General features: G+C 35.9%; 1 protein-coding gene across 7 annotated transcripts in view; it reads left to right on the top strand.

The window, feature by feature from the left end:
• ATP8A1 (ATPase phospholipid transporting 8A1) overlaps positions 1–25,121 on the top strand; it is a 216,678-nt gene that overhangs the window by 58,919 nt on the left and 132,638 nt on the right. For 3 of the 7 annotated variants that reach the window (XM_032400275.1, XM_032400277.1, XM_032400273.1), the window contains exons 7-14: positions 7,065–7,138; positions 9,646–9,715; positions 10,772–10,899; positions 14,788–14,899; positions 16,475–16,640; positions 17,995–18,122; positions 20,793–20,870; positions 21,827–21,915. In XM_032400275.1, coding sequence (XP_032256166.1) covers positions 7,065–7,138; positions 9,646–9,715; positions 10,772–10,899; positions 14,788–14,899; positions 16,475–16,640; positions 17,995–18,122; positions 20,793–20,870; positions 21,827–21,915 — 845 coding nt within the window. Of the gene's footprint in view, positions 1–3,741; positions 3,816–7,064; positions 7,139–9,645; positions 9,716–10,771; positions 10,900–14,787; positions 14,900–16,474; positions 16,641–17,994; positions 18,123–20,792; positions 20,871–21,826; positions 21,916–25,121 lie in introns of all 7 variants that reach the window. The other 4 variants (XM_032400276.1, XM_032400278.1, XM_032400274.1 and 1 more) reach the window with 2 other exon arrangements.

The following is a 25,121-nucleotide window of genomic DNA, read 5'->3' as shown; positions in this document are numbered from 1 at the left end:
TCATTGATAAAAAGAATTATTTAATAAATGATGTTGGGATCACAGATTCACAGTTTCAGGAAATAATGCAGTTTATATCTAAGTCACATCCCATGCTAAAATAAATTCCAACTGGCTTAAAGTTAAATGTTAAAACATTGTTTTTGAAAAGCCTACAAATAGAATAAAGACTTTAATAAATATTTGGAGAAGAGCAAGATCTCAAGGTCTCTGGAATTTGATCATATAAAATTTAAAACAAATACACAACAAAAAGTAACACAAATAAGTAGGCACCATATGGAAAATAGTTGTACCAGGTATGACAAAAGATTGAAACTGCTGTTATATAAATAGGAAATAAAAGTTGGCAGTAAGCAAGAAAATCTATAATAAGCAACCAGACTCAGTATAATATTCAACCCAGTAATGAAAGTGGTAAATTTAAACAATATTAATGTCTCATTGGCTATATTTATACTTTACTTATACTTGAGAATTTTTGTTTTTATGAATTATTTCACATACTAATGTGGATTAGCAGTTTAGGTCTTCATATTGAGAACCATCAAAAGGGGATTCTGGGAATTTATCCCAAGAAGATAATCATAATGTAGGGGGAAAAACCTGTACATGTATAAAAAATGATTACTGTAACATTACTTATAATAATGAAAAGTTAGCCTATGTGGATATCCAACAATAGGGAAAGCATTTTTTAAATGATGACATTCTACATTCTGGCATATTTTGTGATACATAAAAGCTGTAATTTCAAATACTGTGGCATCACAGAAAAATTTTAGACCATTCATTCAACAAATATGTATTGAGTATAGGTGCCAAGCAGGGAACTCACAGCAGCAAGCAAGACATATGAAGTTTCCTGTGTCATAAAATATAATCATAGTTGAAAAGAACAGAGCCATGTACACTAAGACATCAGCTATGTAAAAATGGTTTCTTGGACACTAAGTGGACAGGCATGAAAGCAGGCTTGCTTGTTAGGTTAGCCAGATTGTGGGGCAAGTCTTTTCTTTAGCTTATGTCCTATTTTGTGCAATTAAAAATAAAATCAATAAACCAAACCCAAGAGTCTGATCCTTATGCCAAGATAATACGATAAATCGTAGTGCAAATGGGCTTTAGTTCAGGAATTGCTTTCTTTGTTTTTCTCAACATGTGGCTACTGTGGCCGCCTTTTAATGGTCCTCAGAGGACCTACAAATTTGCACAGGGTACATCCAGCCATTCACAGATGGGCCGACTTCAGTTCTCAGGCATGAACAGTTCATCCCTCCAGTTTTGCCCTGAGGCCGTCTCTCTGTTGTATAAGGTTAAATTGCCAGTGTCTGCTTTTCAAAGAAAGTATTGCAATTACAAAGCCCCATACAAGGCACTGCGTCTCCACTCTTGACAAGTCAACTACCGTCTTTATTGCCCTTACCACAAAGTCCAGTTCTTCAAGGTGAGATGCTGCTGAGACTGTTCCCAGGCTTTGGAGATAGTTGCAAGTGGAGAATTTAGGAGGAATCCACACATTGTCCTGGCTTTGTAGGGAAGCATGGAGTGGTAGGCTGTTTGCAAATCTCTAAAGCTGCTTTAATGCATGAAGTTTGCACCCTGAAATGTATTTCTTTGGATTAAGAATTGATATCACCAAAAATTCCTTAGTAAAAATATAAATATGCTGGGGCCTACGGTTGAACAAAGATTTTAAATCAATCTCTTACCATTTGATAAGTTTACCCTTTTACATAATCCTCAGTTGTCAGTACTAATGTGACTTGAGAAGGCTTCAGGTAGTAGCCTAAAGCCCTAAATATCTCCTTAACCTCAATATTTAGGGTCCTAAAGCTGCTTTGTCGTGTTGTTCCTCCAATGAGAACATGTGGTCAAGGAATTTTTACCATCTTGACTTTTGTCTGTTATTTCTGTCTGTTACTCTTATGCACAAACCGGGCTGGAAGAGGTGAATGCCACATTAGGAGCTCAGAACGGAAAAAAGAAAGAGAGGTGCTTGGATATGTTTGGGAAGTGATCTAAAACCTAGGTATCATAAGCAAGGAGCAAGTAAGTTCTATGCGCTCCTCATACTACTGCAAGAACTACTTTAGCTCTGAGTGAGCGCTTGGTTTTCCCAGGCCACTGAGTCACGACATTATACCTTATAAGGTGCTAATGGTTTGTTTTCATCTTCAGTTTAATGACTACAAGCCTTGCTTTTGTCTTGAGAATGAATAAACATGTGGGAAAGCAGTACGATCAATTCGGGATTTTTTAAGTCTAACCGGTAAACTCTTCCACTATAATGTAGACAAATATCCCAGTTTTATGAAGCATCTAGTCTAGTTAGAGAACAAACATTACCACACAAGAGGAGATTAAAGAACATTTAAGTGGTAGCCTGGGCAGCACTCTTTAAATGCTCCAGTGACCTGATACTTCTTGATCTCGGGTGCTGTCAAAGGACTATCCCAACACATTAAAGTCCAGTTTACACCTGTATTTGCTGGGTGGTGGTTGTTGATTTTTTAATTTCCCAATTTGCCCTTTTTCGAGGGAGGGGATGTATGATTCCAAGGTCCCTGGAAATTTGTCGGTTTCAAATCATCCAGATTTCAGCTAAAACCTCTTTGGAATCAGAGCTTCCGTAACCAACATACACACCATAGATTAGAAGACCTCCTCCAACCTTCCCCAACGTTCCTCCCCAAGGTATATAAAGTAGACCACAGTGGGCTGCCTTTGACATAATTTTTTTATTGTGATTCCTACTGAGGACACAGTTCTCTCCTTCCCCCCAATAAAGTGTTATTTTGGGCTTCAGGGAAAAGTAAGGAGAGGAAAGAACAAAAAGGCTCTAACAACAACAAAAAAAGGCTTTTCTTCTCTTGATTAAGTATTGAAACTTATGTAGGTTTATTTGGCTACTGAGAGAGAGGGCACTTTCATGATATAATGGGAGTGGTTACAGTGTAACTGGGTCAAGTCGTTACTTAGTTGGAGTCATATTGTTTGCTAAAAGCTCTGACAAGCCTATCACTTGAATCGCTTCTAAAAAGTTTCTGGCCTTATTGTATCTTTGTCTTTAGGCCATGTTCCCAAGAATGCTACCAAGTAGCAAAACTAGGAAAAGATTAAGCATTTTGGTTTTTTGTTTTTTTTATTTAAGATACAGTGTTATTTTACTATATTTACTTATGCACAATCAGGCTTTGCAGACAGTCAGATAGAGGTTTGAGTATAAGCTCTTCCAGTCACTGTGATCTTAGGCAAATAAATTAGAAGCTAAGATTCATTTCTTCCTCCCTAAATTGTGAATTATAACTAACACCTATTTCATAAGGTCATCATGAGGAGTAATGATCATATGTATGAAAGTTGGTTTTTCTGGTTGCATTGAGATTTCCTTAAATAGGGTAAAAATCGCACTGGGTAAATTCCTCCTTTTTATTTTTATGTCATAGAGAGAGAATCTGAGAAGTTGAGATGTTGATTAAAACATCAGTGGATAAAATGGATGAATTTATTAAGAGAAGTCATGTAGTTGATAAAAACAAAGATACAGTGTTCATAACTTAAAGGACTGCCCCATCCTTGGCCTCACTCCTAGATAATTTTATGCCATTTTGTGTAGATAAGTGGTTTTTGTTTTCCAGTAGCCATTTTTTACTGTATTCTATGCTTAAATACAGTGGGATGTATATTTGTAACTATCTTTCAATGCAGATAATTAACCGATTCCCAGTTTTCTTTCAGGTAAATGTTGGAGATATAGTTATAATAAAAGGCAAAGAGTATATACCTGCTGACACTGTACTTCTCTCATCAAGGTAGAGATACCTACTGATGCTCAAACAGTGTAGAGGATGGTTTCTCTACCCTGCATTGACCTTGTGATTTCTCCAAGGAAATAAGGAATAAACGAAGAATTTAAAACCTCTCTAATGATTTTGAATGAAACATTAAAAAAAAATCGATTGGACTTAATGGACTCTTTCATGTTTGCCATGTAGAATAAGTGATAGGTCCTATACTGTGTAATTCAAAAGTTATAATTACAGTTAGGAGTCTACTCTCTCTGGGTATGTCCAGATACTTTTCTGTGGACCACTAACTCCTAAGATTTCCTGTCATTTCTATTATATAATACATGGATTGGGTTCTGTTCATTTTATCTTGCAATCCTTGTTCATGATAAATTTCTTTATGATGCATTCACATATCCCTCCAAAGTTCCTTGATCTTTATGGTGCATTAGTACAAGAAAATGGATTAATGATTTCTTTTTTTGTCATTATACCTTTTGAAATGCCATACACTTCCAACCAAAAAAAAATTATTTTGCTCTTTTAAGTTCTAAGACAGAATTTTAGATAATTTTTGTTTTATTCACCTTTAAGAGAGTCATGAGTTAGTATTCAGAACATATGGCACTGTTACCCTTTAAAGAATGTGATTTTCAAATGGTTTGGGGTTTAAAAACTAAAACTAGTCCTAATATAAATTAAGAAAAACTGTTTTTTTTTTAATATTTTAGAGGTTGTTTATCATCATTTCCTTGGACAGTTTTATTTGTAAAATCCACATATAAATATGGACAGTGTCCTTTTTTCAAAATCTGTTTAATCAGGTCATTATTTAAAGTGATTGGATTTATAACAAGTTAGTGAAACTTAACTGAGCAAATAAGAGATATCTAGAGGTGCTGGTCCACACATGGCTGTGTGAGGATGACCTTAACAGTGAACTTACTATCATTGTCTCACATCAGGTACTAGAGAAAGCTTTGCTCAGGAGAAGACAGAAAACCAGGGTTCTTCTTATCCTGGCTTCATGATTTTGAACAAAGTACTTAATCTCAGGTCTTGATTTCACATCTTTTAAAATGAGGAAGATGGAGTAAATGATCAAGCTCTAATATTTCCTGATTCTCTTTTTTATTTAAATTCAGTCATCTTTTAAGTTTTAAGAATGCCTAGCCAACAGAACGATGTGCACTTGGTGGTACTAAGTAAAAGGTTGATAAAGTAGTAGATGACTGACCATCTAAATGTCCTATGACAAAGTTCAAAATGATAGTGAAGCACTCCAGCACTTTAAGAAAGTAATGATGTTTTCCTGATTAAACCTGTCATAGAGACACAACTTACCATAGAGAGTATCATGTATGTGAACCATTATTTATTTTTTATATGCTTAAAAGTATGGAGATAGTTGACTACATTGCCCTGACTTTATACTTAATTCTGAATTAAAGGTTTTAAAAAATATTTTTCATCTCCCTCTATCCAACCCCAAAAACTCCCAGAAAGCTCGATGCTCAAATTTCTTAAAGTTTAGAACATTTTTATAGGCGTTATTTTCTCAACATTAAACACATTCACTGGTGGCTTATAGATATTGTAGTGTAGCTCTATAGCTACACTATGGTAGATCAAAATAGTGTCTATATCTTTTTTTGTTTTTTGAGATTTTACTTTTAAGTAATCTCTACGTCCGAAGTGGGGCTCAAACTCACAACCTCAAGATCAAGAGTTGCCCGCTCCACCTACTGAGCTGGCCAGTTGCCACAATAGTTTCTATAGCTTAATATAGAATCCACAGAGATTAACTTGCTCCAAAGATGATTATTTTTTAAAAGATTATCTGATTCATTGCATTTAGTTACTTAGTAGCATTTAAAGTATAAAGCCTCTACAGTTACATATTTCTATCCCATTGGCAAAATACCACCTTTCAGGTTTGTTTGTTTTTTTCTCAAAAGGTTTTGCATTACTCTTGTGAACCTACATTAGCCTTATGAAATAGGTAGAAGTTTTGGGATGCCTGGGTAACTCAGTTGGTTAATCGTCCAGGATCTCAGCTTAGGTCTTGATCTCAGGGTTGAGAGTTTGAGCTCTGCTTTGGGCTCCACACTGGTCATGGAGCCTTCTTAACAAAAACAAACAAACAAATAGGTAGAAGCTTTTGTCCTCATTTAACAGAAAGTGGAATCTTGACTTTAAGTCTTATTTTTTGCCATTTAACTTTAGCTGATGACTAGGTCAAGGTTGAAATACTTAATTCCTAATCCAATACCTTCATTATACCACACTGTCCACTATCAAAATAAGGACATGGTGATTTTCACCTGCAGGTGAGCACCATTTAACAGTAAGCATAAGCAACAGTTTGTAATATTTTAATTTCCAAATATTTTTCAATTATTAATTACTAATAGTGCACCCTCTTCGAGGTAGTTTGAAATTAACACGTGAACATTGTTGAAAGTTAGTGTGTTTCATTGGTTTTCACTTTGACATGAAGAAACTGAGGTTTTAGTATATAACAAACAAATACATATATGAGTTCAGAAAGTATAAAAACCGAGTAAAATAACTCAAGCTGTTAATTCAGGTCCACACAGGTTCCTGGCATGTCTATTTCATAAGCCTCTGGAACACTTTCCCTGGATTCAAAGGCTTACCCTTCTAAGACAATGCATCACCAAGACTTTGTTATTATTGAACAACTCAAAAGGCTGCAATTATGCCTTCTAACATCCTAAGATCCATATCTTTATAGCTTTGCATTAAAGTTAATGATATGTATACAATTAACTTTGAAAATGTTTTGGAATCAGAAAATTTCTAATACTTTTCTTTTTTTTAGTGTGTGGGTTGGGGCAGGGAGGACTAGTATAGTTGGTTTCTCAAAAGCCTAAAACATGGTTTCCACAATTCTTTCCTTCTTGGGTAGGAGTAGATGGCGTGAGAGTGAGGAATTGGAGAAAGGAAAATCTATAAAATAAGTAGCTCTCTGTATAAAATCATGTTTTTATTTGGTAAGAGAGTCTTGTGAATAAACTTTTGAAAATTGGGCTTAAAAGCAAGTAATCCTTGACTATATCATGTTTTCTTGGGCCTTTAGACCTGATCAAAATAAATTTTGAAAAAATTGGCATTAGACATTTTTATTAACATGTATTATTTTCTATAATAATTTCAAACTTTCTGTCTCTTTTGTCCATTTGTTTGGTTTTTCTTTTTTCTGTTTTTCTTTTTTTTTCTGTTTTAATTATTTTAAACTGGGACCTGTAGGTGGCAGTAGGGGAAATAGTGAAAGTGACCAATGGGGAACATCTCCCAGCAGATCTCATCAGCCTGTCCTCAAGGTTAGAACCACTGAGTCGCACAGGATGTGTGTATGTGGATCCTCACCCTACAACAGAGAACAATTACACCCAAAGATGCTTGCGTTCAATGTCTCTTCCTTTAAAACTCAAAATTTTTTATACTTCTTGGAGATAGACATTTTAAAGGCCTTTTATGAATACAGTGTTGAATGCTGTCTGTCCCTCAAGGGGGCAGATTCAGCTCCTATTGTTATCAATAGGAGTCTGTGAGGCATGACTGTAAAGGTAGATTTTAATTTCCTATACATCATTAACATATATTCGTATTTAACAACACGCCTAAATACTAAGGCTGATTATAATACCTCTCCAGGATACTGTTTTGAACAGTGTGAAGCTTTTCATGAAATGAAGTTATTGAGAAATTTTGTCTTATTCTTATATTTGAAATTTTCTATAAGTCTTATAGAATCCCTTCAGCAATTGCGATTGTAATTTGGGCTTATCTAGGGTTTACAGAGGACCCCCTGCACAAAGCTGGATGTTGTACATTTTGTACCGCATGCTTTGGGATCCGTTCTTATCCCACTTGTAACTAGTGGCAAAGTGCATGTTACTGTGATAAAGTTCAGCTGTCTACCAGTGTCTGTATTGTGATATGCATCTTGTTTCATTTTTCCACTTACTAATCAAAAAGCCTGCCTTGCCTCTCTGATTGTAGTTTGCGTTTTGGATGTCACCATAATTTGCTGAAATATTTATTACCTAGCATGACTCCTTATGTAAAACCTCTTGCTGCTTTTTCATAGCACTATTAAAAACTGCTTCAGTAACAGCTGTCCTAAAGGATTAAGAATGTTCTGAATTTGGATGCCTTTTATTGGCCCCACTTCAAATAGAAGTCAGCCATTTGACTTCTTAACTTCCTAGCCACTTAAAGTCGCAGAAGAATTGCTTTGTGGGGGAAAAAAAAAAAATAGAATGTTATTCTCATTTTAATGTGAGAATGGCTTTGGATATATTGATCAGTAGTATTTTAATGCATTTTACTGCCAAAATATAGAATCTGCATTGTTCACTTAGCATTTGCTTGTCATTGTGCTTCTATATTATCAGAAGATATGTTTTATAATTTCATAAACCATTTATGTTTCAAATGTATACATGAGTAAGTTGCAAATTAGCAGCAGTTACCAGAGCCAGATTACTATTGTGATAGTAATAAAGAGCAAAATGTTGAATAAGTGATAGAATGAAAATATAAATATCAAAAAACTTCTTCAGTTGGGAAAAAAGTATCAGCCTTTATGGGAGGGAAAAAAAAAGAAGTCCATAGAATAAATTGAAGAACTTGCCAAGTGACTTTAAAATGAATCTGTAAAACATTTGATCAATGACCATATGTTTCAGCAATTTTCACAAATCTGCAGGCCACACAACTAAGCTACATGCCCATTTCTGAAACTTGGGATTAGTCTGTTTTACACATGTACAAATTGAAAGTTGATTAGAAGATTGCAGGTGTTTGGAACTGACAAAATAGTTCCTAACTTTGAAGACATATGCTAATCTGAGATTACATTTGGAGTTACTTATATGATGTTAATTAGGTTTACTGTATAACCACATGTTCATGAGATTGATATCACTCCAGAACACTTCTGATACTCAAGGATCCGATTATACAAGTAGATGGCAAATTCACCTGTCTGTAATTGCTGGGCATGTAAAGTCAGTTTGTGAAGGGGAAGGACATAAATAGTCCAGGGTACACAGACCCCTGCTGCCAGCCGCTGCTCACCACACTTCCCAAAAACACTCTGGTAGGGCCTCATGAAGTGGATCTTCTAGGTCAAGGAGCAACATGGCCAAGTTGGCTGGCTTTAGTTTCAGTATTTTCTCCCAGGAGAATCTCTGAAATGACCTTAAGAAATAGAACAGGAGCAGAAAAAAGAAAACAGAGGGAGAAGAGTGTTTATCTACTTTCATTTTAAAATCTGTTCATACAGTTTTTTAAAGTAGCCTTAAAATGTAAATATTATGATTCGTAGGATTCTATTCATCTTTTCTTAAAAGGTAGTAAAGGCAAGTTTGCGGAAGCAGCAATCTGGAGTTCTCTAATCACACACTTTCCTTAACCAATTTATACATGGGCTACAAGCATGAAATCTCACTTGATATTTTTGAGCTGAAGATAAATCTGGACACAAACTACTTTACATTTCAGATACAGTCTGTGTTGTGTCTATATGGATGAGCAATTTAAGTATCCTATGACAGATCTAATCATTTACATTATCTTGAGGATCAGTACTGATTGTCAGGAAATTGCTTTTTGGTCGTTCTAGTTGAAAAGCTGATCCATGGATTGTCATGCATGGGTTCTGCCTCCCAGCATTTAGTAGTTAGAATGAAAATCATCAAGAAACTAGATGGGCTAGAGCTTTGTTTAGAACAAAAGGCTTCAGTGAGTCTAAGCATTTAAATAAGTTATTATGTTTTCCTTCCCCCACTAAATCTTTTTGCTTTTCAATTTTAAACAACAGCGAGCCCCAGGCCATGTGCTACATTGAAACATCCAACTTAGATGGTGAAACAAACCTGAAAATTAGGCAGGTAAGATCTAATTCAGGTTTATATAATGTTTGCTGATTTATTACATGGAATCAAGAGCTTTATTTCTGTTATTGTCTTGAAGTAATTCTCTCTAATTGCAAGTACTTTCTCATTGAGCCGCTATGAGGATACGTCAAGTATAATGGAAGACTCAAATTTACTTGACTGATTAACTATGGTCCATCTAGATACTATTTGTAATATTTTTAATATTTGGTGTAATAGCCAACACTGATAATAATACTAGTAGTTCTAAGTGCCTTGACAGGGGTTCACTTATTTATTTTCCCTATTCCCCTGGACCAAATCATGGTTTGGCTTTGCCATATTGAAAAGACAGAGTTTCCTTTGCTTGTTCTAAAAGTCTCACTAATCTCAGGGAATAGTTTTAGATTTCTATATTTGCTTCACATACCATCCCTGACAGAAAGCAACAGTCATTTAAAGGGACTTTTAAAAATGTACTCTCTTGGGTTCTAGGTGAATGAATGATGGAAATAACAGTGGGAAGTTGGGATGTGGTAGAAATAGGTCATCATAGCACCTGAACTCAGAGGGCCCTGCCTGGGAAACAGGGGCCTGTCCGCTTCCAGCTAGTAGAATCTAGTTGGCCAGGAGGAAGAACCATTTCTGAGTTTTCCTTCTCTGTGGACTGAAAGAACAGAAACATACTGACTCTTCTTTGGACATAGATTCTGTTTATTTTGCATTCCCTTTTTTGAGATTCAGCAGACAGACTGTATAGTGCTAAATATTAATTTTATTTTTGGAAGCAAACAGTTCTTTGAGGACTTCAAAATATCTTTGGAGACAAGTTTATAGTCTCAAATATGTTTTTGAACTTTCACAAAAGCTGCCCTGCTCTTGTGTTCAAGCAGAGAGGAAGGTATCCTCTTAACTATGATTTGGCAAAGAGTATTGTATAAGGGGGGAGACTTGCTTATAAAATAGTGGGATCTCTTAGATCTTAAGGCCTAGATGAATTCAGAATCCCCCCTCCCTCACTCCCACATGCAACTCATTTAATCTTTTGCTTATTTAAAAATTTCTAAACAGGGCTTACCGGCAACATCAGATATAAAAGACATTGACAGTTTGATGAGAATTTCTGGCAGAATCGAGTGTGAAAGTCCAAACAGACATCTGTACGATTTTGTTGGAAACATAAGGCTTGATGGACATAGGTACGTAAAATTGGTAAATTTTCATAAAAACACAGAACTCACTGTGTCTCAAGTGTATTGCTGAGTGTTTTCCAAGCCTGGGTACATACTCTTTTCTCATGCTCTAAGTTTGAACGCTCAAAGCCTCTTTCTTAAGCATTTCTATATTACTTTCCACCAAGAGTCTTTTTGCAGAAATGTTAGCTCTTAACGCTATGCATTTGGTACAGCTGAAGACTTCCTCAGGATTCCTGCCAAACTGACAATTGGATGTTTTCAGGGACATTCCAGGCTTCTGGCACATTGTTTAGTGGCTTATTCTTTGGCCAGAATACTTATGTTATAGGCCTATCTGCAGTCTCCATGGCTTGAGTCCTTACCTGTGATCTACAGGTGCCTCAAGGAGTTTAGACTCTACCCCCAAGGAGTTCATTGTACTGGATAATTTCTTGTCTTCTTCTCTCTATCATTTCATATGCTCCTTTCTAGGCCATGTTAATCAATTGTATTTATCTTTGCCATCACCTGATTCTTGCTCTTCTTCCCTTCCCACTTCTCTTTCCTGCCTCTTCCCTCATTGATTGAACCAGTATTAAGCACCTAGTGGACTAGGCTAGTTACAGGTGTTAAGGAGACTGCAACAAACAAAAGAGATAAATATACCTGCCTTTGTGAGCTTACTTTCTTGCATTAAGGGAAGGGCAAACAAACAATAAAATGATAAATAAGAAAATTTTATACTGTATTAGAGAGTGATAAATGCTTTGGAAAAAAAAATAGCACAGGACAAGGCAGATTGGGAGTCCTTGGGAGGGAATCACTTTGAGTTAGGATTGTTAAGTAAGCCTCATTCAACAGGTAACATTTGAGCCAGGTGAGTAGGAAGTAAGGCAGTTAGCCGTTCACATATCTGAAGGGAGACCAAAGGAATAGTGCAAATTATTAGATTATTATATCATCTTAAAGTGGGAAAGCACCTGGAGTAGTTATGGAATTTCATGGAGGCCAGCATGGTTGGAGTGGAGTCACCAAGAAAGAGTAATAAAAGAAAGACCATGCAAAGCTTTGAAGGCTATTGTAGGGTGTTACTCTGAGTGAAATGGGGATCCATTAGAGGGTTTAGGGGGGGATATCAGCAGTTCAGTTTTGGACTTAATAAGTTTGTGTCAGGGAGGCAGATGAATATGTAACCTGAAGTTTGGGATAGAGGCCTGGGTCCTGAGACAGATTTGGGAATAGTTGGCATAGATAATTAAAGCCATGGAAGTAGATGAAATCACTGAGGGTGAAGGGGTATGGATAGAAAGGTGAGGAGTCCCAAGGACTGTCCTAAGACTCTGCAACATTAAGGCTGAGAAAAGAGGAGGGACCAGCCAAAGAAACCAAAATCAGGTTGGTAGGAAGGCAGCCAAGACAGAGTGAGGAAACTCTACCATGGCAGAGGGAGTGACTAAAGTGGGTCAGATGTTGCTGCTGGTCAAGTGCAGTGAGGCTGAGAATTAACAGTTGGATTTAGCAAGTAGAAATCCTTGAGCTTGGTTAGAACTGGTGGAGCCTGAGGAAGTAAATCTGAGATAGTGGATAGGGTTGAAAATACCAGGGTGAGACAGATTTTCTGAGGAGCTTTGTTGCAAAAGGGAGCAGAAATGGAGGAGCACTTGGCAGGAAGGGTGGGGTCTTTCCGATCTCCCTCTTCTTCCTCCCTTCCCTTCCCCCCTGACTCCTCTACTTTACGATATACCTTACCTACCAGGTAGATGTAGTGGACAGCTAAATGCACTAGTTCCTTCCACCAGCCTGAGAGATTGTCAGTGCTTTCATTATTTTGTAACTGCGTTATTACAGTATTTGGATTCTAAAGGACATTTGAAATATACCCTAAACTGTCATCGTCATTCTGATCCACCAAAAACTTTCCTGTAATTTGTGAAGTAATTATATATTCTAAAATTTGCACAGAGTGACCTCACAAAGTGAACATATGGTTATAGACTAATAATAGAGTTGGCCGTTTATGTAAGTAATGTTTCTAGAGTCTGACATTCCTAACTGGCCAGGTTCCATTTCTTATCAGTTCCCCATCAAAATCAATGCCAAGCAAATCCACACAGTGGAAGAGAAACTTTGTATGATCGTGCCAAGATTTAGGGTACAGATAGAATTTATATAATATGCTTTAAAATATATGAAAGGTGGAAACATACCTTTGTATTTGTAGCACATTTGACGTTTACAGTGATTACCCAGAGCTCTTGGAGCCCCTTTGTTTGGAATTAGTGTTCTTTGATTCCATTTTTAAGGATGAGAGTCATTGTCTAATGCCAGAATTTTTGGAATTCCAATTCTGATGAAATCTAATAACTAATTCCTATTGAGTCCTTATAATTAAAAAGTAGTATTTTTTTTTCCTTTTGAAGAGTTTGTACCTAATTCCAATCAATCCACACCACAAATGCTGAGGCGACAGTTGTCCTATTAGACCCCATTGTATACGTGAGGGACAGTTGGCACATATGTACCCCAGAACATAATCTAGCAGCTTCCCAAGAACTTCTTGGAAATGTACTTTAGACCTAAGGTCCCCTCCCAACTCTGAAGTACACCCCAAATCTTGAGATACACACAAGAGGGGTTCCATTCCAGATGGGTCTGAAAGGCATGCTGTTCTACAGAAAGAATGAGAATTATAGACGCCGTATTCTTTTTCTAAATTGACATACACTGTTTCCTAAGGGTTTCTTTAAGTAGAGGCCTTCAGGTGCTGTTATTACCACCCATCTGGATTGATTTCACCTGAGCCAGTGACCCTCACATAGTTCCTGAAAGAAGGTCCAAGGCCCAAGCCGCTACTAGCTTTAGACACCTACCAGACCATAAAAAGCCCCCCAGAAATGAAAGATTCAATCTCACTTTGCCTCTACTGGCCAAGAAGTTCTGTGTTCTTTGGAGACTTTTCTTAGGAGGTTTCCTCCTTTTTCCAGAAGTTTTTTTTTTTTTCATGTATTTTTCTTTATATTTGACATTTCTTTCTTGCTTTTTTTTATACTAAAACGAAGACATAGTGATAGGAATCCTTGAGCTATTACATCTCGTATAGTACATTTCCATCAAGAATCCCACTATATCTGTGATAACTTGTACCGTTCTGCTATCTCTGTGTGAGGTTGTGTCAACCAACAAATTACCATAGTGGGTAGTTTTACCAAGAACCAACAAAAGACCCAATTTGGCCTTTATTCATGAAAAAATGTGGTTTAAATGATATGGAATGGATATCCTCAATTTGCTGTCATTTCAGAAGAAAGTTTAAGACTTGTTAGATGCTTATCATTGATTAGAAACTTATTCACAGTTCTTGGAGAATTGAAATGCAAATACAAAAAATTACCCTAGAGATTTTAAATACAGGACTTATGTCTGTACGGTGGGGATGGCAATGCAAATGTATGATGAGATCTGTGTATTTACCTTGCCTTGTCTATTTTTTGAACCTTTATTATGCACAAAGCTATTTTTAATTAGGTGTGGGAGGGGGAGCAGATCCCCTAACCTCACCACTTCCAAACATCTCAGAAGCCTAAACAGACTTGCTAAATCAGGAAAAGTCTTAAATAGGTTTGAAAATTAGCCTCTGAATTTCAAAACATTGCCTACTATCTTGGATTGTGAAGTTGTAGGAAATGGCTGGTTGGGTGCTAGGGAGAAGCAACCGAACTGCTTCCCTCCAGCTGTCCTTGTGTAAAAAAAAATTATTCTTACTGGTAGGAAAATTACTTCTTTTCTAAAAATAAAGTAAATGTGAGAAGGGCTATTTTAATAGCAGAACCTTCGTTGGAACTATGTAGTAGCCATAGAATTCTTAAGCATTTTGGAAAGTGTTGTTTCTAATGTCAACATCATCTATCATAGCACTGTCCCCCTGGGAGCAGATCAGATTCTTCTTCGAGGCGCCCAGTTGAGAAATACACAGTGGGTTCATGGAATAGTTGTCTACACTGGACATGACACCAAGCTGATGCAGGTGGGATTTTTTATCTATGAAAACCTTGTGGACCTATTCTCTTGAAAATGCGCTATTTGTAGCTCTCTATGCAGTAGTCCCAAACATAGCAGACCATCTGTCACAGATTCCAGAGCCCCACTCTGTACATTCAGAATCTCGTTCTTCAGTGTTTGGGGCCATAAAATGGCTCATGCACGCAAGAATACGGGAAAGTTTCATCAGAGATCAACAGTGCGTGAACTCTTAATGATTTTATGTATTGGTCCTCTGGCAACATTTACTCACCATTGCAGTGGTAGATACTAGTTGTCTATGCAATGATGAGTGCTCTACATTAAAGTATTTGTCTTATAATTTTATTTTAATACAGTGATCAAATTTTAGAACTGTTTTCATTTTTTCGTAAAATTAAAAGAAGAGGGGCGCCTGGGTGGCTCAGTCATTAAGTGTCTGCCTTCAGCTCAGGTCATGATCCCAGGGTCCTGGGATGGAGCCCCGCCTCGGGCTCCCTGCTTGGCAGGAAGCCTGCTTCTCCCTCTCCCGCTCCCCCTGCCTGTGTTCCCTCTCTCGCTGCTTCTCTCTGTCAAATAAATAAATGAAATCTTTAAAACAAATAAAATTTAAAAAAATAAAATTAAAAGAAGAATTTGTGAGCCAAATGTTGACCTTTTTGGGTAGCATTTTTATGGTAAGCCATTTCTAATCAGCTTTAGTCTTAGCACTTGTAATGTTTACACATGCCTGAGGATGCTTCTTCTCTGTCATAATATCATGAGTGTTCAGGGGTTAGATGGGTGGGCAAAACTATTTTAAGATACTAAATGAAAATCTGCTTTAAGGTCTGATAACTTTGTAAACTGTAAAGTCACGGAGACGTTATCAACAGGCAAATGGGACTGCTATTAATGATTCTACCCTAACCATAATGATTCCACCCTTAACCATTCTATAAATTCTGTAAACCATTATTTTATATCTATGATGACATTGAATTTTCTGTCCTATGGATGCCTTGGTTAGCAGTGATGTAGCGTGATCGTTTTTATCATTAACGCAGCTAAGGAAACTTACTTCTGTTATTCTTTATAGCCAGGACTACTTAGATTGTTGCTGTTACTGAATGCCACCAGAATCTGGAAACCAGAGATCCTTTAAGCATACTTTGGAACTTCCAGGTCTCTGGTTATGGGTGCGTAGGCCACCTCCTCTGCCTCTCTTCCTGAGCTGAGCTGCTAAATGCCTCTCATGTACCCTCTTTGCTTAGGTAGTCAAGTAATGCCTTATTCATCTTCCTGCCACAATGCGAAAGTTACGTCTCTAAAAGGAATATTATTTCCTTCTCTTCTTATTATTGTTTTACATCCTAGAAAAAGGCTTGGCGGTATAGTGGCCTTTAGGGGAAAAAAAAAAAAGGTGGTTAACATTTGACAGCTTATTACATCTGTGATTTTTTTTCTGTATGATTTTCAGGTGCCTACCCATGTCTAGATTTTGAGTTGTGACTGACTTTGTCATCTTCATCAAAATACCAAATATACATTACTAAATTGATTTGTACACATTTTTTATTGCTCATCTTGTTTCTTTTTACAGAATTCAACAAGTCCACCACTTAAACTCTCAAATGTGGAACGGATTACAAATGTACAAATTTTGATTTTATTTTGTATCTTAATTGCCATGTCTCTTATCTGTTCTGTGGGCTCAGCCATTTGGAATCGGAGGCATTCTGGGAAGGACTGGTATCTCAACCTAAACTGTAAGCATTAAAGTGCCTATGGTATTTATTTTTTCTTTCATTAAAACATGTATTTGTTTCACAGCTGATGGGATTTCCTATAATTCCTAAGAAGAAAACCTTATTGCCACAATAACTGGGCATTTAATTTTATTTTTCAATGCAATTTCCAGTAAAAGAAAGTAAAATGTTGTTAGTCTTTAAAATTTCAGAATCCTTAAAAATATAATGATTACTCTAGAGTAGTATAAAATGTTAGTTTATTAATATTATTTTTGTTAATGTTATTCATTCTTTAAAAATATTTTAACACAGGTGATTAGATAGCTACCTGGTGAATAAAGCAGATTGATTATATTTAAAGCACATGCTTGTAAAATGTTTAAATTTACTGTACTTTGATTTGAACTCATGAATGCAGTAAATTCCATATTAATGGTCATCTTGTCTTAGGGAAAGTCCTATTAAATAGGTTCTTTTTGGACCATCTATCCTTTTACTATTGTGGGGATGTACCATCCCTGAATATTTCTGGAAAATAAGTTTGCATTGCCTTTTTTTTTTTATTATGTTAATCACCATACATTACATCATTAGTTTTTGATGTAGTGTTCCACGATTCATTGTTTGCATATAACACCCAGTGCTCCATGCAATACATGCCCTGAGTACTTAACCAATAAATACTTAATTTCCAAAAGCGTGAAAGCAAATTCTAGTAAACCTTGTAGCAAAATTGATTTTTTTCAGTTTTTATCATATTGATTTAGTCTGTGGCTACTCCAACTTTTTTTACATTGATTTACTATTTCAACATTAGAACTGTTAGGACTCCCATTAGTTTTTTCTTCAGATACTTTACAGTGTGTCTGCCATAGCGGTTCTATTTTCATTATTGAAGAGGAAGGGTATAATTTGCCTAGGGTACAGCCCTACATTGTTTCTGCTATTTGGATTAGTTTTGCTGCTGTTTTGTTTGATTGCTCTTAAGGCATGCTTTAAATCAGGAGTGCTTTTTAAGAATTTACATAACAGTGATTTTGCCCAATGGAGAGTTTACATTTATAAACCCACAATCCTGTCCCTGATACCTCTAAACTTCCTGTTTGGAACAGGATTTGAAATACTTAGCAGTGCTTTCATTCTTTAGTACCATTATGAAGTTCTTAATAGTACTAACAATATACGGAACACGGAAAGTGCTGCTCCATCCTGAATGTATTTGAGAATAAGGATATGCTATCAGCGCAGTGTTCCTCCCAAACTATCTAGAGATGTTGTGTGATATGGAAAATTTTTGTTATGCTCAAGTTCTGGTCAATGCAAATGAAATCTATAAAACTACAAATGACTTTCTTCCCACCTCCCCCAACAGATGGTGGTGCTAATAATTTTGGACTGAATTTCTTGACCTTCATCATCCTTTTCAACAATCTCATTCCTATCAGCTTGTTGGTTACATTAGAAGTGGTGAAATTTACCCAGGCATACTTCATAAATTGGGTAAATATGAATTATTGTTTTTCATCGTTCTAAGTATATGTTTTGTCTTTTTTTTTTTTTTTTTTTTTTTTGGATAGGGTCTTTTAAAGATCTTAATTTTTTTTTTAAGTAATCTCTACACCCAGTGTGGGGTTAGAACTCATGACCCCATGATCAAGAGTCGCACACTCCACCGACTGAACCAGCTGGGCACCCCGCCTCATAATGTCCTTTGATCTCTCAGAAACAAAATCTTAATTATACCTTAACTTTTATTGACTGCAAGATGACATTTCAAAATATTTTTGACTCTAATATAATTATAACAAATTCATTTGACATGTAAAAATCAATAGCAAAAACTCTTTATCTCAGAATCACACAAGTTTACAGACCAGACATTCTGGGAAACTAGGTCTCCAGTGAAGGAAACCTATTTTGGGTTATATAGTGTGTCTTGGGGAAAAGGAGAACCATGAGGTTTGGAGTTAAAATATTTGGATTATTGTTGTAGTTCTATATTTACTAGCTGTGTGAACTTTGCCAAGCCACCTGACTTCTTTGAGACTTATTTTCTTGGGCCTTTAGATAGGAATGATAAAACATGCTTCACCAGCATCTCACGGTGGTAATATAGAGCAAAGGAATCTCACAATATAGCAAACAGCCTCCTAAACAATTGAGTACTGTAGAAATAATACTGTATTCACTGCTTGTAACAACTAGGCTGTCATGTTTTATATACCTATGTAGTTTATTTTTCCCCACTGTAAACAAATTCAGCTGAGCTTAATTTTTTTCTTCTCAAATTTTTTTTAATCTTGGAAAAATGTGCTGGATATCTGTTTCCTAAATATTTTGTTTATAAAATGTGTTGTTAGTTTTATTTTACCAAAGTTAAAATTAATGAATTTATGTAAATTAAATAAGCCTTCAGACTTAATCTGCCAGAAAGTTTAATTTTTCTTTTATTTTGGGAAATTTTGGTATTATCTTTTGATGTTATCTTTTTAAATTATTTAAGTCTTTCAAGTGAACAATATTAGGATTTTTAAAAATATAACTGGTAATACTTTTGCCACTGCTCATTACCTTCCCGTGGTAAATGATCCAACTCAGCTGTAAAATTGCCTAATTCATTGGTAGAAGACCTGTATAATTTAGAAACCTAAAATGAGCTGCAGTTGTGGCTTATTTCATGCAGGAAATGTGTTGCTGAAAAATTATGTAATAAAATTTGTGTAAATAAAATTAAAACCTTTTGAGGTTTCCCACTTTACAATAAGAAATCATAAGGTGACTCATTTTGAAAATCAAGTAACTAGTCAGTCACTTTATTATTTTTTACTTAGATTTTCAAAAATAATATTTGCTTCAAATAATGACATAATTTGAGTGTTGGAGCAACCCAGCAGGCTTATCCTTCTCAGCCACCTTTCTATTGTACAGAGATTCTGTAACGTTGCTGACAGTTCTTCTGTCACCAGACAGCTCTTCTGTGTGTGGAAATGAGACTAATAAATGCCCCCTTTGATACTCGTTCTACCTGATCTTTTATGAAAATGTCTAATCGTGTTTCTGAAGGATAGCCTTGTAAAGTATTAGAACTCAGCTGGGGGTGCCTGGGTGGCTCAGTCAGTTAAGCATCCCACTCTTGGTTTCAGTTCAGGTTGTGATCTCACATGATCACATGTGGGTCATGAGATCAAGCCCTGCATCGGGCTCCGTGCTCATTGCGGAGTCTGCTTGAGATTCTCTCTCTCCCTCCCCACCCACTCGCACGCGTACACTCTCTCTCTAAATAAATCTTTTAAAAAAAAAAAAACAAAGACCTCGGCTACTATGCCTATTCTTCTATCACATCTTCCTTCATCTCTTTCTGTTCCTTATTAGACTTGATTTCCAACTTACTCCCCGTTCCATTCATTCCTCTCTGAACATTGCTCAGTTGTTTAATATCCTTCTTAAAACATGGCACCTACAAGTCAACAACCTTCTTCAGAACTGATGCTGATCAGTCTGAAATGCAAATGTGGGAAAGATCAGATTTGTCCTTTTCCTTTGACATGTGAAAATCAGTAAACTCTGACTTGCCAATAAAATGGTGTACTATAGAAAGTACTAATTCTTATAGGCTTAATAGTCAAGCCTCATAATGTTTGGGTACAAAACAAGTACAAATTGGTACAAAAGCTTGGGTTTTGAGAAGTGCACTCCTTCTGCTTTCAAGTATATACGGTGGAAGGAACTTGAGCCAAGAAAGTAGAACCAGATAGAATCTCTTCGGTACTTTTTCTAGGGGTTTAAAATCTTAATTATTTGAGCAATGTTTACTTGCTCTTATTTTAGCTACATTAAGTACTTTATATTGTGTCAGACACTTGAGGAAGCACTTCACGTACATTATTTTATTTAATCCTTAACCACAGGTCACATATCTAGAAAATGGTAGAATTATGGAAAAATCAAGATTGCCTGATTGCAGAGATATGCTCTAACTGCCATGCTGTCCTACCCTTACTGTGAAATATAATATTCTATACCGAGTACTTTTCAGGGAAATCAACTGAAATGGTATAAGATGGCAAGATATGAGAGTGGTTTCATACTATAGCTCACTAGTTAAATAAAATTTCAGTAATCTCTTGTTACCAGTTGCATTTAGTAATTTCTTTTATTTAAAAAAAAAAGGATCTCGACATGCACTATGAACCCACAGACACTGCTGCTATGGCTCGAACATCTAATCTGAACGAGGAACTTGGCCAGGTAAACCGAATTTCTTGTTGATACGTTAAATCGGAAGTCAGATTCACTGTAATTTCTGCCATATGTGGCAACTTCATATGAATTGACAGCTCCTAATTTTCCATTATTTGAATAATCAGCATAAATACATGTTAGTACGTAATTATCATTTTTAGTAAATGAAGTTTTAAAAACCTTATTATGTAAAACCTATTTTGCTCTCAGATAAGGTATTGCGCTAAGGGATTTCCTTCAGTATATAATCTGGTTACTAGTCAAGTATTGGCTATTTTTGAGTGATAAACCCTCAGTATTAAAATTGCTCATAGCTTTTGACCAGAAAGGAAGAAAAAATTAACTTGATCACTGATGCTGTGTAAGTATGAAAGTAATCAAACAGGAATTTTAGATTCATAATTTACACTGTATTCACATATATGTGTATCTTTGTAATCCATATTTACATACTAGCTCAGGAAAAATTCTTATTCTGTATTTTTGCCATTTGCTAACTTTTACTTTTCAAATAGCATTTCGGCCAGAATTATCCTTTTTCTTACCAATGCGGATGTTATATGAAGTTGATTGCACAAGCCATTACTAATTCTGCAATTGTTAACGTTGAGAAATCCCGGTAGATGTTTTAGTGCTCCATAAATGTTAAGTAACAGTAGTTGCACTCTCTAGTGGAAATTCCAACTATGTCAAGGCAGATTTCTGGATAGCTGCAGTTTTTCTAACCATCTTGATAGTCTTTACTGTTCATACATGAAATGATTCATTGCTAAAGTACTAAAATAAAAAAAAGTTGAAAATATTCCTTAATGTGAAGAAAATCATCAGTTAATGGCATTCATTGTGCCCCTATTAATATAACAAGATTGATAAATTATTTAAGGGGTATTTTCCCCCTCTCTGAGAGACTGGCATAAAAAGACTTCTGAAATTTTAACGAGAAATTTTAAACTTTTTTTTAGGTAAAATACATATTTTCTGACAAAACTGGCACTCTGACCTGCAATGTAATGCAGTTTAAGAAGTGCACCATAGCTGGAGTTGCTTATGGGTGAGTTTTTTTTCCCTTTAATTAGAATGTGAAACACACATTTAATTAGTGCTATTAGTTCGGTGTGTTTTGAGAATTCTTATTAGGGGAAATTTTTTTTTAACATAAAAAGCCCCTGTTTTGACTGCAGCATACATGTATGTTTTGTGTCATAGTTTGAAGTTGTTTTTCATTTGGAATTACCTATGAGGTGGAGGTTCTACCCAGTAGTATTTCCAAGTTTAGGGTTGCTAAAGGTCTCTATCTGGCTCTGGTCATGAAGTAAAAATACAGTTCCCTCTACATTGCCATAGAGTTAGAGTACAATGTCATAATAACATGCAGAGTGTCCAGTTTTCAAGTTAAAATACTGTTGTTTCTCTGATAGTTATCCCTTTAGTTTGTTTTTTCTCATACCATCTCTCCTCTTTGCAGTCACAGAGCAATCTAAATTTCTGATGGTGGGAAGGAGGTAGGAACACGAAACTCTTAAATCTAGGTTGTAACGAGTATCCTCAGAAACTTTTATCAGGCTCCTGATGTCCTTTAGAATATGCTTGTTAAGAACCCTTTTATTTCTTTTTTGGAGTTATGTTTACCTAAATCATTCAAAAGCCTTCTTTTTGAAATACCTTTTTAGGATAATGTGAGAAAATTAATCTGTACATTTCCTAAAAGGACGTGATCAAAAGATGAAACTTTCCTTGGTTGGAGTGACCTTGACCATGACTATTATCAAATTTTCCAACTATCTTTATCTGTAAGTGAGACTGGGAAATACTGATCCCTTAGCCATTGAAGCAAGGGCACTTGAGTTTGGGTTTTCTGGTTTGTACTCTTCCCCGCTCACACTCTGTCTCCAAACCATAAGCGAGTATAAAAATAATGTATTGAATTTTGAAAATGCCTTAATTAAAATTATAAATAAAGGTAAAAAATTCTAAAAGCAAATGGTTACTCCAACAAGGGTCTACAAAGAGTAGATGGAGGCAGATATCCTTATTCTTTGGGTTAGCAGAGAGTGTGACTAAAATGGACTTCAAACTGTGTGTAAATGAAGCCAAAAAGACATTTGATTGAATGGCTTTTTCACACTTGCCAAGACGGGATGTTAATTTAAGAAGCACACTTAACTGTTTCCAGGGCTGCATGAATTTTGCATCTTTCCTCTTTATCTGAAACTCCCCCACCTCCCCTAGAAAAGGCTATCCTTACTCCTCCCCACCAATAGCTACCAGCCTTGTAATTTGGTTAGCTGCTGTGGAGGGGGTGATGTAGACACACTTTTTGACGTCATGCATATTTGACAACCACAACAGAAGGAAAGGCCTATTGTGATTCTTTTTATTATATATTTGTTGTATATAATACAACATTTGTTGTATTATACTTGCTGACAGATTTATGAAGATTGTTTTTACAGAAATTCTGCATTGACAAGTGAATTTGAGAGCGGTCTGTTTGATACTTGACATCCTTTTTTTATTTTGCCAGTTTCCAATTGAACAAGCAAGTTCCTTCAAATGATCAAATATTGATTGTGAAATCAGAACAGAAAGCTAGAATGAGATCTAGCCTCTCTCCTGCATTTTTCCAAGTTTTTTTCTTCTTCTTGCAACAAGCCCTTAAACACTTCTGGGCAGTAGTTCTAAAGAAGAGTGTTCTTTCTGTATCTATTGGTGATATTATCATTAACAACCATTATATGATAGGGTGGGTTTGAGATTGGTAAATATTAAAGTAGTATTAAGCGTTAAAAACTGTCATCATTTATATTAAGTTTCCAGGAAAACAAATTTCCTTTTGGGCAAATAACATCTCTTAATATTGAGGTGCAGCCATGAGACATGACCTCTAGCCTCGGCTTTGTCACTCGTCTACCATGTAACTATCAATAATTCCTTTCAAATATTCCAAACTCCTTAAAATGAGGATAGTGAGATAAGATGATCTCTAAAGTTGTTTTCCAGGTATAAAATTCTAGATATAAAAAAAACATACATGAGAGACTGTGGACTCTGAGAAACAAACTGAGGGTTCTAGAGGGGAGGGGCATGGGGGGATGGGGTAGCCCGGTGATGGGTATTAAAGAGGGCACGTTCTGCATGGAGCACTGGGTATTATACGCAAACAATGAATCATGGAACACTACATCAGAAACTAATGATGTAATGTACGGTGACATAATAAAATAAAATTAATAAAAAAAATAAAAGCATGTTTTATTAGAAATAAAAGAAAAGGTGTTCCTTTGTTTGCAAATCTTAACTATATAAACAGAAATACATTTCTTTCTTGGGTAATATATCATGTTTTTGAGAATACCAGAAGCCTTGCTGAGTGAAGCGAGTTGTTAAACTGCTTCCAGTAATCATGTAGTGTTGTGTATGTGCGTTTAGGATCCTTAACCCTGATTTTTTATCAACATCCCCTCCCCCAAACATCCTGATGGACATTTGGAATGTCAGCACTGTATTGTAGAGAGTGGTTGATACAGGAAGTTGTTGATACAAGAGACTTCAGATGCTTAGGTGTTTACAGTAAGAGACACACCACTATTCGTTAATTCCACCAAACTCAGCAAGAAAAGTAATTACTATCAACCATCTTTCTGTGGCAATTTCCTCTGGCCACTCTTGGGTTATCGGAAGCCAGACAGGATAATAACATGGTTTTGCAATCCCCATTTGCACTGTAGCAGTGTTAACACTTGTTTAATATGGGGAACTATTATGCACATGAACCTTCAACTCTAACAGAAGAAAGCATGGCGTTTATCCCCCCAGGATAAACCAGGATAAAGGAGAACACCCCACATTTTCATAAACTAACAAATGCTTTTGGGGTTAAAAATTCAGAACTGATCCTTGTTCAACATTTTTTAAGAAGTAAGGTAAAGCCTAGTTCTACCCTAGGTAGAGTCAGAGGTGAGTTCTGTTGGCTTTTATGGGTTTGAGAACAAGACTTGAAGTGTCTTCATTTTTGCCTACTATTCCTTAGGTTTGTAAGAAGATAATATTTAATATTTAAAACAATGCTTCAAAATTTAATCTTGGTAATTTTTCCCTCATTTCACATAACCATTACCCGAATTGGATTCATAATGGGCAACAAAATAAAGATTTGTACATACTTAGCAGCGATGATTATTTTGTAGAGTTCAACTTTGTCAGAGATACTACTGTGTTTAAACTTACTAGATTGTTTCATTAGATCTTTCTTTGATT

This window comes from Phoca vitulina, unplaced genomic scaffold (genome assembly GCF_004348235.1).
Source record: "Phoca vitulina isolate PV1807 unplaced genomic scaffold, GSC_HSeal_1.0 scaffold3, whole genome shotgun sequence".
In the NCBI taxonomy this organism is placed as follows: Eukaryota; Metazoa; Chordata; class Mammalia; order Carnivora; family Phocidae; genus Phoca; species Phoca vitulina.
This window is presented reverse-complemented; position numbering and strand designations above follow the sequence as displayed.